General features: G+C 48.9%; 1 protein-coding gene across 1 annotated transcript in view; it reads left to right on the plus strand.

The window, feature by feature from the left end:
* The first annotated feature begins 2,692 nt into the window (after positions 1–2,692).
* Positions 2,693–14,954, plus strand: part of XPNPEP2 (X-prolyl aminopeptidase 2) — a 31,873-nt gene continuing 19,611 nt past the window's right edge. The window contains exons 1-8 of the mRNA XM_032260167.1: positions 2,693–2,741; positions 5,578–5,651; positions 7,424–7,534; positions 8,603–8,666; positions 9,666–9,770; positions 10,025–10,111; positions 11,052–11,198; positions 14,811–14,912. Coding sequence (XP_032116058.1) covers positions 2,693–2,741; positions 5,578–5,651; positions 7,424–7,534; positions 8,603–8,666; positions 9,666–9,770; positions 10,025–10,111; positions 11,052–11,198; positions 14,811–14,912 — 739 coding nt within the window. The remainder of the gene's footprint in view (positions 2,742–5,577; positions 5,652–7,423; positions 7,535–8,602; positions 8,667–9,665; positions 9,771–10,024; positions 10,112–11,051; positions 11,199–14,810; positions 14,913–14,954) is intronic.

Genomic DNA, 14,954 nt, shown 5'->3' on the forward strand with positions numbered 1-14,954 from the left:
ACGCAGAGGGATGAAACCAGAGGGCTGAGTATTATGTGGGGAACAACCCTGGGCAGAGTCCAGAAGATGGGGGTGGAATCTCCGTTTAGTTTGTTTCCTTCTGAGGTTGACCCTTCAGCTCAGCTGATCTTTGCTGTAACAACTGCCATTTCAGCAGTGCTGGATGCCAGGAAGAGAAAGAACAGAGTACAGATGAGACCAGATGAGACTGGCTTTACCTAGTTCTAGCACGTGAGTTAATGAACATTTGTAGAACATTTACTCATGTCTCTGCGAGGCATGTTCTGAGAGCGTCACAAACATTGGCCCATCGAATCCTCATAACATCCCTAAGAAGTTAGTACTATCGTTACATCATTTCACAGGTGAGGACACTGGGGACTCAGAGAGATAAAGTCACTTGTCCAAGATCACACAGCTAGTCGGTGCGAGAGCTGGGATTGAAACTCAGGCAGATCGGCTCCTGAGTCAGTGTTCTGAGGCTCAATTCACTGACAGAAAGACAGGACCGTGTTTGTCCTCAAAGGCCACCTTCAAGGGCCCTCCGCTGCACAATCCCATCAGCTCTACCTGCTTGTGAGGAGGCAGGGGACTTTGAGGACGCATTTCTCAGTGCTCTGGTCTCTGGGAGTAATTTCATTACCAGCCTTGGAAGGGGTGGGAGAGAGGAGCCCTGGGCAAAGGCTTTGGGAGTTTCAGCAGTTATTGAATGACAGCGTTCTCGAGTTCTCCTTGTCCGTGCTCTGTCCTCTGAGGCTGCGGGCTCCTGCTTTTATTCCTGAGAATGAAGTTCACTGAGCTGCCTCTCTCATTTTCACTCTGCCCTTTCAGTGAGTCCCATAAAGGTCTCTTTTCCCTCTTCAAAACGGCCTGTTTTGTCATTCTTGAGTGGATTGTTGAAAGCTGCTTTAAACTTGATGTGGACATAAGTCAACTGTAAATCCATTAAAAATAGAAACAAAAGGAATGGCGGCCAGGCATGGTGGCGCGCACCTGTGGTCCCAGTTACTAAGGAGGCTGAGGCTAGAGAATCCCTTGAGCCCGGGAGGCTGAGGTTGCAGTGAACCAAGATCATGCCACTGCACTCCAGCCTGGGCAACACAGTGAGACCCTATTTCAAAAATAAGTAAATAAATAAAACAAAAGGAATGGGTGGTTTGTCCCAGGGGTCCTCCAGGCTAGGTGAGCACCCATCCCCATTGGGTCTGTTTGTCTCTCTAAAGCATTTCTCTCTGGGACATCGCCTTTCTCGAGCCCAAAGAGCATTTACTAGGAGCTGCCTTGACGCTGCCCTCTGATTCAGCTGGGCATGAAGACAAGGCAGGCCTCAGATTCTCCACTTCCCTAATGGGGAGTTGTGCTGTTTACGAGTGACCTGCACTTCAGAGTAACCAAATCCCTGTTCTAGAAGCTACAGCAGAAAGAGTATTTCCAGTTCACCAAATTAGTCTTTTCAGAGGGCCCAAACTCCCCTTTCTGGGTCTTCCCTCTTCAGAAGGGTCCCCTGAACCCTCCAGATAGGGGCATCTTTGGGCTTTCATTTCCTCCCAGGTGTGAACAGTTCTGACAGCCTGGGTTCCCCAGAGTGCAGGTTCAGATTATGCAGGGGAATGAGACTCCCCAGATCCCAAGGGAAGAGTTGGCAGCACTTATTTTTTTTTTTTTTTTTTTTTTTTTGAGACGGCGTCTCGCTCTGTCGCCAGGCTGGAGTGCAATGGCGCAATCTCAGTTCACTCAACCTCTGTCTCCCAGGTTCAAGCGATTCTCCTGCCTCAGCCTCCAGAATAACTGGGACTACAGGCACGTGCCAGCACATCCAGCAAATTTTTGTATTTTTAGTAGAGACAGGGTTTCACCATGTTGGCCAGAATGGTCTCCATCTCTTGACCTCGTGTTCCGCCCGCCTCGGCCTCCCAAAGTGCTGGGATTACAGGCGGGAGCCACCAGAGCTGGCAGCACCTATACAGAGTGGGCGCTCCTGGCGGGACTCATCCTGGCTCAAGAGTCACACTCCAGTCACAACCAACTTTCCCAAGGGGTACAGTGGGATTTTCCAAGCACTACAAGAAGAGAGGACACTGGTTTTTCCAGGCAGCTTGGAGAAAGAAGGGGAGGCAAAAAAGGAGGGGGAGGAGGAAAAGGAGAAGGAGGAAAAAAGAAAAGGAGAGGGAGGAGGAAAAAGGAGGAGGAGGAAGAGGAGGGGAGGAGGGGCAGCAGCAGGAGGCAGATCTCCGTCCCCACAGCAGAAGCAGTGCTGTAGCCAGAGCCCAGAGTGTGGGAGCTAATGGGAATCAGCTTGCTGGAGGGAGTGGGGACAGAATTCAGGAATGGCTGGGGCTTGGCCACTGAGAGGGGGCTGGGAAAAGCAGGCTGATTGAGACCAGCTGTTGCACCTCTATCTCCGAGATCTTTGGACTCTGCCCAGGGTGGCCTCACACCCTATCCTAGATGACTGCGAACTTGCACAGTCCGCCTCGGGCAACCCAAAGTTTCTTTGCCCACCTGACTCCCAGAGCCTCCAAAAGACCAGAAAGGCACTCTCCATCCAGGAGCCAGACGCCTCCTTCTTGACGCCAGCCCCAACCCCCTGTCTGCTAGCGCCCAGGAAAGGCCTGGAGGAAGAGGCCCGAGAAAGAGCCCTCCCTCTCTCCCCTGTCCCTCCATCCACCCAGCGCCGGCATCTGGAGACCCCATGGCCCGGGCTCATGGGGGCTGCTGCCCCTGGCTGGTCCTTCTCTGTGGTACGTGCAACCTAGCTTCCGCTGGAAGCCAGCTCTGACCTCTCCCCTCTGGGCTCAGAAAGGGTTGGAGTGAGGGTTGGGGCCCAAGCGTCTCTTTTTCTGTTGCTTCCTCTCTCTGTCTTGAGGAAGAGGCACCTCAGGGCCAGTTCTGGGGGCCCTCGTGATTTGGATCGAGTCTGGTTTGGCACCTTTCCATTCCCTCTGTTAAAGGAAAAAAATTATTCTGACACTCGTTAAAACAGTAAGGAAAACTTAATTTAAGACTACTGCATTGCAATAGAGGAGAGAGATGGGACTCAATTCTGATGACAGAAAAGTCTTCCAGGGATCTGTAGCCAACGAGCAGAGTGAGGGGATCCTTGGATAGGAAAGTATTAAGAGGAGATAGCAAGGGCAGGGGGATTCTTGCTAAACCGACTGAACAGGATTCTTGCTGACGGCAGGCCAGGGTGAGTGATCAGATATCAAAGGTGTCTAAACTGACTTAGCAGGATTCTTGCTAAGACTGGGTGACGGAGGCCTGGCAAGGGCAGAACAGACGCAGAAGGCCAAGGTCAAGGCCGAGTGGAGAAGAGGCTTTGGGGGATCCTAACTGAAGTTTGGTCAGGGACAGCGTCTTTGTCATTCCTGTGGCACACTCTCCGTCCTCAAATAGGTGCCCAGCTCAGCACTCGCAACCTAGCCTTCCTTTCTCTGTTGTCTGTCACCACGGCCTGATGAGTCACTCAGTGTCCAGTTCCTGAGCACCTACACAGTGCCAGGCCTTGCGCCAGGGACGGCAGAGTCATTCAGCTACAAAGCCTGCTCTTGGGAGCCACAGCCCTGGCCTCAGAGAACAGCATATTCTGGTGTCCAGAGACATAAGTTGGCTGCGTCCCGCTTCTTAGTGTCAACATTTTGCCAGGGATCTGTTGCTACAGAAATGGGTGTTTGTTTTCTTAAGTGAACAGTATGGGTAGCATCTGACCCTTGAGTTTGTAAGATCCAGGCAAAATCAGGCCACCCTCCTTGCATCTGTAACTCAACCCACTCTAAAGGGAAAAGTGTGGCTGGGCATGGTGGCTCACGCCTGTAATCCCAGCACTTTGGGAGGCCATGACAGGCAGATCACTTGAGGTCAAGAGTTCAAGACCAGCCTGGCCAACATGGTAAAACCCCATCTCTACTAAAATTACAAAAATTAGCCAGGCGTGGTGGCACATGCTTGTAATCCCAGCTCCTCGGGGGGCTGAGGAAGGAGAATCGCTTGAACCCAGGAGGCAGAGATTGCAGTGAGCCGAGATCGCACCACTGCACTCCAGCCTGGGTGACAGATCGAGACTCTGTCTCAAAAAAAAGCAGGGAGAGGAGGGTGGGGTTGGGAAAGTGTAATGTCTCCTCACACTCAGGCCGCCATTACTCTCTAGGGAAATCCCTCACTAAAAGATAGGGGGGTTAGGGCTGAGGACTATCAGAGACCACTGGCTTTCGGGCCAAGAAGGGATTTTATCTAATCAAAGCCCCTCCTTTCTAGAGATCCAGAGCCTGGAGAACTTAGCCCAGTGCCTAGCACACAGTAGGTGCTTAGGAAATGTTTGCTCAATGAATATTGGGTCACTCTCAAGTCACTCTAAATTTGGGGCAGAGCTCAAATTGGAAACTAGGTCTCCATATACTCTGTCCCTTCTGTGGCGTCACCCTTTCCTGGTCCACCTCTCAGATTAGGCGGAGTTGGTGGACAGAAAGGGCACTCACTTCTATTGTAATAAGATGGCCTGGAGGTGCGGTGACTCACGCCTATAATCCCAGCACTTTGGGAGGCTGAGGAGGGCGGATCACCTGAGGTCGGTAGTTCAAGACCAGCCTGACCAACATGGAGAAACCCCATCTCTAGTAAAATCAGAAAATTAGCCGAGTGTGGTGGCACATGCCTGTAATGCCACCTACTCAGGAGGCTGAGGCAGGAGAATTTCTTGAACCTAGGAGGCAGAGGTTGCGGTGAGCCGAGATCGTGCCATTGCACTCCAGCATGGGCAACAAGAGCAAAACTCTGTCTCAAAAAAAAAAAAAAAAAAAAAGATGGCCTGGGTTCGAATGCCTGTTCTACCACTGACTCCTGGTGGCACAAATTGGGCAAGTTACCAAATCTGTCTGGGCCTTGGCTTCCTCCTTCCTCCTCCGCGGAAAGTCAACAATACCTACCCCACAGGGCTGTCACAATATCAAATGAGATACTGTAGATGAATTGCTGTGTTCAGTATCTGGCACATAATAGGGTGTCTTTTAATACTAATTAATCCACCTTTTCCCACCATGCTAGACTGGAGTTTCTGTCTTATAAATATTGAAAATGAGCCTGGAATGATAGGCAAATATTTGGACTGTAAGAAGCAGTGCAAGGGGGCCTTGAATTAAAGTTAACCCAATATATTATACAACTGGATTTATAAAAGGCTAAAATGAAGGTGGGATGATTATTTAGTGTGATCCTCTAGAGCATTTCAAAGAAAATTTGATTACAAAATTCTAATTTACACACAACTTTTCCACTTCACTAGACCCTGAAAAGACCCAATTAGATTAGAAGAAAAAATTGATTTAATGAGCACTAAAACCCATCCAAAAGTGGCAATCACTTGTCTAAGAAACAAGTTTCTTTGATTGTGACCCAGGGTGCTATCCAATTCAGCCTGATTTCCTATGAAATGTGATTATTTTTATCCTCAAGTGGAGCTGGCCAGCTTCGTGCGTGTCAAAGGATGGAGGCCCTGTGGGGCGGGCTGAGGGAGCATGCCCCTGCCCTCTCTAGGAACTAGCAGATCCCCAAATGACCCTGGATTTTTCTCCCGGCTTCTAGCTTGTGCCTGGGGCCACCCAAAGGCAGTGGACGTTGGAGGACAGGATGTGAGAAACTGTTCCATCAACCCCCCAGTGAGTGCCCTCGCCCCTCCTTACCCCCATGCACAGCCCCCCCGCCCCCGCGAATCCCCCTCCCGCCCCCCCCAGCACCCGTGCACCGGCGGCACCCCTGCCCTGCCCTATCATCTTCTCCATCCCCTATTGGCTCAGCTGGTAGCCCCTGCTTTCCGACTCTGAGGCTCCTCCCCCCTCCACTCTCTGGGTACCCTCCTCTCCCTCCAACTCATTCTTACAGCAGGCTATCTGTTTCTACCCTGTTGTGAGCCTGGGAAGCCCCTCTAGGAGGAGGGAGGAGGGCAGGAGGCCGCTAGCTGGCCTTTGGCTGGGGCCAGGCAGAGGCGAGGAAGAAGGGAGGAAAGAAAAGACAAATTCTAGAGTAACAGCAAAAAGAGAAGCACAGAAGGGAAGAGGGAGGAAGATAGGGGTTAGAAGAGCCAGCAGAGGCCGGGCTTGGTGGTTGGTGGTTGAGGCCTACAATCCCAGCACTTCGGAAAGCAGAGTAGGATGGATCACCTGAGATCAGGAGTTCGAGACCAGCCTGGGCAACATGGTGAAACTCCGTCTCTACTAAAAATACAAAAATTAGCCGGGTCTGGTGGTACATGCCTGTAATCCCAGCTACTCTGGAGGTTGAGGCAGAAGAATCGCTTGAATCTAGGAAGCAGAGGTTGCAGTGAGCCAAGATCGTGCCGCTGCACTCCAGTCTGAGTGACAGAGCAAGACTCTGTTTCAAAAACAAAACAAAACAAAAACCAAAGAAGAGCCAATTGAAGGGCAGCAGAGGGAGGCCTAGGGTGTGAAGATGAGAAGGCCCTGCAGAAGGGGCTTGGGAAGTCAGCTTCCTAGCTGGAGACCAGAGTGATTCTTTCTACATTCAGAGTAGGGCTAAGGGGTAGGCATGCCTGCAGCACCGTAAGCCATGGGAAAAATTGCAGTACATCTGCTACCAATATCAACTTTATGGGACCCCTGGGGCAGGCAGGTGGGTGGGCGAACCACATTACTTTTATATTAAAACAAACATGGATACCGTGGAGTAGAAAGCAAAACGGCAAAACAGCACAAACAAAATCATGCTTTTGGTTTTAAAGATAAAACACCCTTTAAAGAAATAGCTGGTCTAGAGAGGGTCTTTCTGGGCACTATCTCAAACTGCTGGGGGCATTCATCCACTCTCCTCTGCCATTTGGGACCAGTGGGTGGCAACCTGAAACAGCCCCCTGAAGGGAAGGTTGCCATAAAATACAGGACACCCAGTTACATTTGAATTTTAGATAACAAGTAAGAACTTAGTACAAGTACGCCTCAAATTGTGCATGTTTTAATATAATACTTACATTAAAATATTATATACTTTTTATTTGAAATGCAAACATAACCAGGTGAGTGTCCTGTATTTTTATTTGTTAATCTGGCAACCCTACCCCCAGGTAGCCAAAGAAGGAGCGTCTGCATGGCCTGGCCCAGTGCCAGAGCTCAGACCCCTGCAGTTCTCACCCACACCCTCCTCCCAGACTCAGGTCCCATTACTGTCACAAGGGGTCCCTTTCCAAACTCTTCAACACCTCCATCTTCACTCAACCCAGGCAATCTTGAGCTACATTAAGCAGTAACATCAATTGCTGCCCCATCCCTTCCCAAGCCAGGGCAGCCTAACTTCCCCCAACCCCTGCTTTAGGGGAGGCTGGGGGCTCTTCTGGAGGCCAGGGACCCAGGTGTCATTTTCTCTAAGCAACGTGCATATCTGTGTGTGTGTGTCTCGGTGTCTTCCTGTCATCTGTCAGTACCTTCCAGTTACCGTGGTCAACACCACAGTGTCCCTCGCAGCTCTCCGCCAGCAGATGCAGATCCAGAATCTCTCCGCCTACATCATCCCAGACACGGATGCTCACATGGTAAGGGGCAGCTTCTCTCCCCTGTGCCCTCTCTGCTGCCCTGAGTCAGAGACCATAAACAGGAGCTGTTAAAACTCAGAAGATGAGGGCAGAGAAAGGATCTGACAGGCGAAGGGAGGGAAGTGGAGAGCATGGGCACGGTAGTGTTAGGGCAACTGAATGTATCCCTCTATATAGGCAGGCAGACATTGCCGAACCGCCTTGACCTCAAGAAATCAAACTATCAACAACTTCAGAATCAATTTTCATCAATTCCTAGAAGGCAGATCCGGAATGAATGTTTAGGGTATCCCTGCCCTATGAGGTTAGAAGGTGGGCTGGAAATTGGACTAGAAGAACTCCAAGCTCCCTTCCCGTACTCTGTGGAATGGAGTAGCAAAATGATCCAAAATCCTGGGTTATGGGAGTATGGCGTTGGTTGGGGAAGAGGGCATCCACCCCACCGTTTCCCACCACTTGCTCCACCCTCCACCCCGTCCACCTTTCCAACACCAGCCCCATTGGAAGAGAGGGCATTTTCAGTGTCGATGAGATTGTTTGAATTAGTTTTCCCACATGCTGGGAAGGGCTAAGAACATTGGGCAAGTAGCTGAACTTCCCTGAGCCTCAGTTTTCTCCTCTGCAAAACGGGAGTAATGAGATCTGGCTCCAAGGATTATGAGGATCAAAATACGATAATGTGTAAACCCTTCACAGAAGTTATGATGTTCCCAGTCTACTATGCTAGACTCAGGAGGGAGAAGGGGTAGCTGGAGGGGAAAACCCAAACGAACCAAAAGACGGGACCCTAGAGTGCATAGAATTTGCAGGGCAGGACAGCAAGGCTCCTTTGCACAATAGTCCAGTGTGGACAGTGGGGTTTGGACCGCAAAAGATACAGTTGTTCAAAGGAAGGGAAGATATTGAAGGAGAGTTACAGAGGGCTTCCTGGAAGAGGCGCCAGGTGTGCTTGTGCTTATAGGACTGGTTGGAGCTGACAGACAGAAAGAACTGGGATGTGGCTGGGGGCCTTTCATGTGGGATCTGACACCACGAGAAAGGCTAATGATGATGTTGTTGATTTCTTAGAATGAGTACATCAGCCAACGTGATGAGAGGCGTGCGTGGATTACAGGCTTTACAGGGTCTGCAGGTAACAGTCACTACCCAGCCCTATTGCTTTTGTTGGCAGATCCAGAGGTGGTCACAGAGGACCTAGTATGGTTAGAGTCACAGCAGCTAGGACCCCAGAACCTACTGTAGAGAAAACCCTTCTACTCTCTCTGTCTCCCTCCACCACCCCAAAACCATCAGGCTCCCCAGGGCATATATCTCATAGCCCACCAGCCACTTTCTGTGTAGAAATGAGGCACATGAGGCCCCATTCCCCAGCTGCCTTCCCATGCTCATTACCTCTGCTCTAGCCACACCCAGTCCAGCACTCCCGGGCTCCATTTCTGAATACTTGCTACTTCTACCTCTGACCACTAAGAACCTGCTGATTCCCTTCACATGAGGGCTCATTTGGGGACAAAGTTTTCCTCTGCCAGTCCTTTTACAGACAACATCACTTCACATGGCCAAATGAGACACAAATATCGAAGCCCTTGATGAAGTCATAGTTTCTGAAGGGGCTTCGCACCCTGATCCTGCTGCCTTCAATCAAATCCAAGCTTCCTTTCCTGATCCTCAAACGTTCCTCCTTGGGCTTCAAGCTGCCCTGTCTCATGCACCATTGATTCTTTTTCTCTTTGCCAAAGTCTCTGGATTAGTCTTCCCCACCAGTCCACAGCTGAGTCTCTGGCTTAGCATCCCTATCAGCCACCGAGTCTTGACACTGAGCCCCATCTTTCTTGAGAGCGCATACATGCAGCCAAAAGTTGACGTCATTCCTTCTGCTGAAAGTCCTAATGACCCCCACAAACAGCTCTCAACACAAAGCAGAGGTGCCTGATTCAGGATACGTTTCTGGCAGCTCCGCTCATCTCTCTCTTTAACATCTCCTTCCTTGCTTCCTTCCAATGGAAGACAGAACCTCTTTCCAGAGGCCCCTGGTGGTGTTCTCAGAGCCAGCACTGCGTTGTACATCCGTCGCCTAATGCCACGTTCCACTCCTTCACCCTCACCTGCAAGTTTCTCTGTTCTGCCCCAGGAACAGCAGTGGTGACCATGAAGAAAGCAGCCGTATGGACCGACAGTCGCTACTGGACTCAGGCTGAGCGGCAGATGGACTGTAACTGGGAGCTCCATAAGGAAGGTAGAAGGGCTACATGGATTTGACCCCCAAGTCTTGGGACCTGGACTAGGTTCAGGAAGGTATAGGTGAGAGCGTGCATGTAAGACCATGCTGGGCCCCTATGGGCAGCTTAGGAAATTTGAGGCCATCCCTGACCTTCAACACTGATCTCAAGGAAGACACACATGGCAGGATGATCAGACAGAACCCCTGACTGGAGGGCCTGGAGCTGGCCCTGGAGGTGACCTCTGTGTTCCTTCCTATCTTTCTTTCAGTTGGCACCACTCCTATTGTCACCTGGCTCCTCACCGAGATCCCCGCTGGAGGGCGTGTGGGTTTTGACCCCTTCCTCTTATCCATTGGTATGCTCTTCCCTCAGTCCCTGAATTTGTCCATGCCAACAAGGGTGACTCAGCTTCCCTGAGATATAAAGAAATGGACCTTGGTAGAAGGAGGGGCGGTGGGACTATAAAGATAGAGCATTTAAAATGGCAGTTGCAGAATGTTTTACAATGATGTTTTACAATGAGGATGTAATCGTGGATTGTGTAATTAGAATACATTTAAAGAATGAGTACAAATATTTTAAAATTCATGAGTGCAGAGACCCAAACTAGAAGATTCAGTGAATCATTAAAGATCTAGTGAATTAATAGGCCAGGATGTGCTTGAACCCAGAACCACCCTCTGTGCCCTGGAACTCTACCAATGATGGTGCTGGAATCAGTTGGTAACCCTCTTCTGGAAGGTAGCTTAGAAGAGTCAAAGATTTGGGAGGTCCTCTGAGTTTAAAAAAAAAAAAAAAGACCCCTGAGAATACAATTCCCTGAGTTCTGGAGCCCCAGACAGCTGGCCAACCCATTTCCCCAAAGGGGTGTCCTCATGAATATGTACTGAAAGGCTTGTGCTTTAGACCTGGCTTCTTTGCCAGCCTGTACAACAGCCTGACCGTCACCATTCCTTTGGACTGTGACACTGAAGCCCAGATAAAATAATTAGTGCCCAAAAGAAGGACCACCCACAGCCACTGGCAGAGAAAAAGACAAGCTTAGCCAATTTGTGACGCGCAATGTTAGAGTGGGCTCAGGGCATTAGGCTTGGAAAGCAGAAAGAGGATGAGAAACATATCCCAGTGTGGGCACACATTCTGGTGGGGGGCGATGGGCAGGCTTCTGGGGCAGGCTTGGGGAAGTTGGGCTATAAAGGGAGACAAATGGAACCAGGACTAACTTTGCTTGAATCACAATTTTTTCCTGAGGCGTAAATGGGCAAGGGACAAGTGACTCCTTCTTGTCTCTGCAGACACCTGGGAGAGTTATGATCTGGCCCTCCAAGGCTCTAACAGACATCTGGTGTCCATCATAACCAACCTTGTGGACCTGGTGTGGGGATCAGAGAGGCCACCGGTTCCAAACCAACCCATTTATGCCCTGCAGGAGGCATTCACAGGTAATTCAGTAAGCCCAGTTTCCTTCCCAACTTGTAGCAACATGGGTCCCAGCTACTATGGCAAACTTCATCTTCAGAGGTACCAAAGCAATGGTTTGCAAACCTTAGCATGCACCTGAGTCACTTGGGGTGCTTGTTTAAAATGCAGATTTCAGGCTGGGTGCCATTGGCTCACACCTGTAATCCCAGCACTTTGAGAGGCTGAGGCTGGTGAATCACCAGGTCGGGAGTTCAAGACCAAACTGGCCAACATGGTGAAACCCCATCTCTACTAAAAATACAAAAATTAGCCAGGCGTGGTGCCACAGGCCTGTAATCCCAGTTACTCAGGAGGCTGACACAGAGAAACACTTGAACCTGGGGAGGCAGAGGTTGCAGTGAGCCGAGACTATACTGCTTCATTTCAGCCTGAGTGACAGAGCAAGACTCTGTATCAAAAAATAAATAAATAAAATGCAGATTTCAGGCCCCCTCCCCTTGAGGAGTCTGAATCAAAAGGTCCTCAGTCCATATTGAGAAAATGCTGGATTAAAGAATATTAGAATTTGAAGCAAGATAAACCAGGAACGGAGGAAAGAAGGGAGTCAGAGAAAGATGAGAGACAACATCCAACCCTTTTCAAGAGAGAAAAAAACATGATATGAGTTGCTTGTCTGGTGGTGGAGACTGGTCCATATTGAATCGTTCAGATCTTTAATTCTGACCCTCTTGTGATGAAGAATTTAGATTTCTGAGATGGCTGGGGTCAGGTGGGCAGGAGTGGACAGAAGAAGTAAACAACTAAGTTCAGAATAATTCTGTAGCACAGATTACAGTTCAGCTTTTGCTGGACCAATCAGAGAAGTTAGAAAAATATAACATCAATAACCTTGACCCCGTTGACACTATCTAAATACATCACAAAAGAACAGTATGCTGTAAGATTCCTGTAAGTCGTAACTAAAGTCCGGACGAGGACCAGGTTACTGATTATGAATCAGTATCTTGGCCACCAACCACTGCTATTTCCCTGGGAATTCTGAATAAGGCAATGAACTTGGATTCTTAGTAACACTGATCAGGCTAAGAGATCCCTTTCCACATGCAAGTCCACACAATTTCTCATTTAGAAAGGAGCCAAAAAAGCAGCAGGGAGATTTCAAAATAGCAGTGATGATGAAACAAGTGAAAATTGTGTCCCATTTTCTTTATCTGTTCTGATATAACTTGCAGAATCATTCTTTCTGCATCTTGATGCCATTTTTAAAGAAACTTGCTATCCAAGACTGTTAAATCATAAATAAAGCTCATCTTATTCAGAATAAAAAAAGTCAAAGTTATGTCGGGAAGAGGAGGGGGAAAAAAAGAGAAAAACCTTCCTGGGGCTGGAAGAGAATTTGGAAGGGTTTTGTCACTTCCCAAAAATGAGGGGATGCCGAGTCATTGCATGCTGCCAGTCTTCAAGAAAAAGGCATCTAGAGGCCGGGTGCGGTGGCTCACGCCTGTAATGCCAGCACTTTGGGAGGCCAAGGCGGGCAGATCACGAGGTCAAGAGATCGAGACCATCCTGGCCAACATGGCGAAACCCCGTCTCTACTAAAAATACAAAATATTAGCTGGGCATGGTGGCATGCGCCTGTGGTCCCAGCTACTCGGGAGGCTGAGGCGGAAGAATCGCTTGAACCCAGGAGGCGGAGGTTGCAGTGAGCCAAGATTGCACCACTGCACTCCAGCCTGGGGACAGAGCAAGCCTGCGTTTCAAATTTTAAAAAAAGAAAAAGAAAAAGGCATCTGGAGCTTGAGCTTGGAAGCCAAAGAACAGAGTTCAGGTTCAATAAGCTCATAGAAACGAGACTTTCCAGCCACTTGCAGGTTTTAAAGGAGAGAGGAGAGTGCAAAGGGCAGAACATGAAAAGTTCGCTACTCAAAGATACCTGTACGCATCAGACTGTTGAAATTTGGGTTCATTTGGTTTCTCAGAAAGGTATCATATTCCTGAACCTGAAAAACATAATTGCAAGTGAAAGAAGCCAGTCAGAGAAGGCAACATATTGTACAATTCCATTTGTATGAAGTATCCAGCATTGGCAAATCCATAGAGATAGAACACAGATTAGTGGTTTCCTGGGCTTGGGGGAGGGGGATAGGGAGTGACTCCGTAGTGAGTGCAGGGTTTCTTTTGGGGATGATGAAAATGTGGTAGAATTAGAGCATGGCGATGGTTGCACAACATTGTGAGTGTGCTGAAAACCACTGACTTGTGCACTTTCAAAAGGTTAAAATGATACATTTCATGTGTATTTTACAGATAACATAAATTATGGTAAAATATGTAGTAAAATAAACCTACAAAATGTATTGTACCCAAAGTTTTGGCCCTTGTTGAATAGTTTTACCTGTTTACATGAAGTATTTTTCACGACATTAAGTTACTTATACTCATAGCTGAACCCAGCTAGGACCCTTTATGGTTATGACTGCCGGCCATCAAACTCCTAGTCCTGCCTAGGGGTAGACTTTTTGAATATCTTGCAGGGGTCAAAGATAGAAGATGAAAACTAAAGTCATAGAACCTGGATATAAGCATCCTAGAAAGGATGGTGCTGTGACACAGAGTTTAAGGACAGATTTGGAGACTGATGATGTTAATAAGACAGTACAGTGCCTATACAGATTAAGAGTGTGGGCCACTGGGTGCGGTGGCTCACGCCTGTAATCCCAGCACTTTGAGAGGCCTAGGCGGGTGGATCATGAGGTCAAGAGATCGAGACCATCCTGGCCAACATGGTGAAACCCGGGTGTGATGGCACGTGCCTGTAATCCTAGCTACTCAGGAGGCTGAGGCAGGAGAATTGCTTGAACCTGAGAGGTTGGGGTTGCAATGAGCCGAGATTGCGCCACTGCACTCCAGCATGGGCGACAGAGCAAGACTCCGTCTCAAAAAAAAAAAAAAGAGTGTGGGCCTGGCAGTCAGACAGGCCAGCATTCAAATCCCAGCTCCACCTCTTGCATCCGTAAAACCCTAGACAAGTCACTTTACCTCCCTGAAGCCTCAGTTTCCTTATCTGTGAAATGGGATGGGTAACAATTAGAACAATGCTCATGGAGTGCTTAGCCCAGTACCCGTGGCTTAGTAAATACTGGGGTTACTTCAGAGAAGAAGGTTGAACATGATCCCAGCCCTATCCATTTGTCCTTCAACTGGGACTGCTCTACTGGTCTCAGTCTGCATGCCTATTTTTTGATCAGAAGGATACAAGAGTTACTACCTATCAAGATACCCTTCTGTATGCTTTACAAATATTAATTGATTCCATCCTCATAGCAACCCTATTAAGGCAGATACTTGTTATACTCCATCCCCATTTTACAGATGTGCAAAATGAGACACAGAGGGGTTAAGTAATTTGCCCATGGTCACCCATCCAATAACGGCAAAGCCAGGATTTGAGCCCAGTCTGGGTCCAAGGCCCATGTCATTGATGAGTACACGAGTAAGAGTTTGTTTGGGGAAAAGGTTCCACTGCTTTTTAAAAGGGTGGAAAACTGTGACCCTAAGGCTGCCCTTTCAGGAACTGAGTACCAAAGGCAAGGTGTGTCAATTACACTTTCTTTGGGCTCCTTTGCTTCTAGGGAGCACTTGGCAAGAGAAAGTATCTGGCGTCCGAAGCCAGATGCAGAAGCATCAGAAGGCCCCAACTGCCGTCCTTCTGTCGGCCCTCGAGGAGACGGCCTGTGAGTGTGGATTTGCAGATACGGGTGGGCGCCGGGTTCTCC

Source organism: Sapajus apella, unplaced genomic scaffold (assembly GCF_009761245.1).
Source record: "Sapajus apella isolate SASKATOON/1434 unplaced genomic scaffold, GSC_monkey_1.0 scaffold115, whole genome shotgun sequence".
NCBI lineage: Eukaryota > Metazoa > Chordata > Mammalia > Primates > Cebidae > Sapajus > Sapajus apella.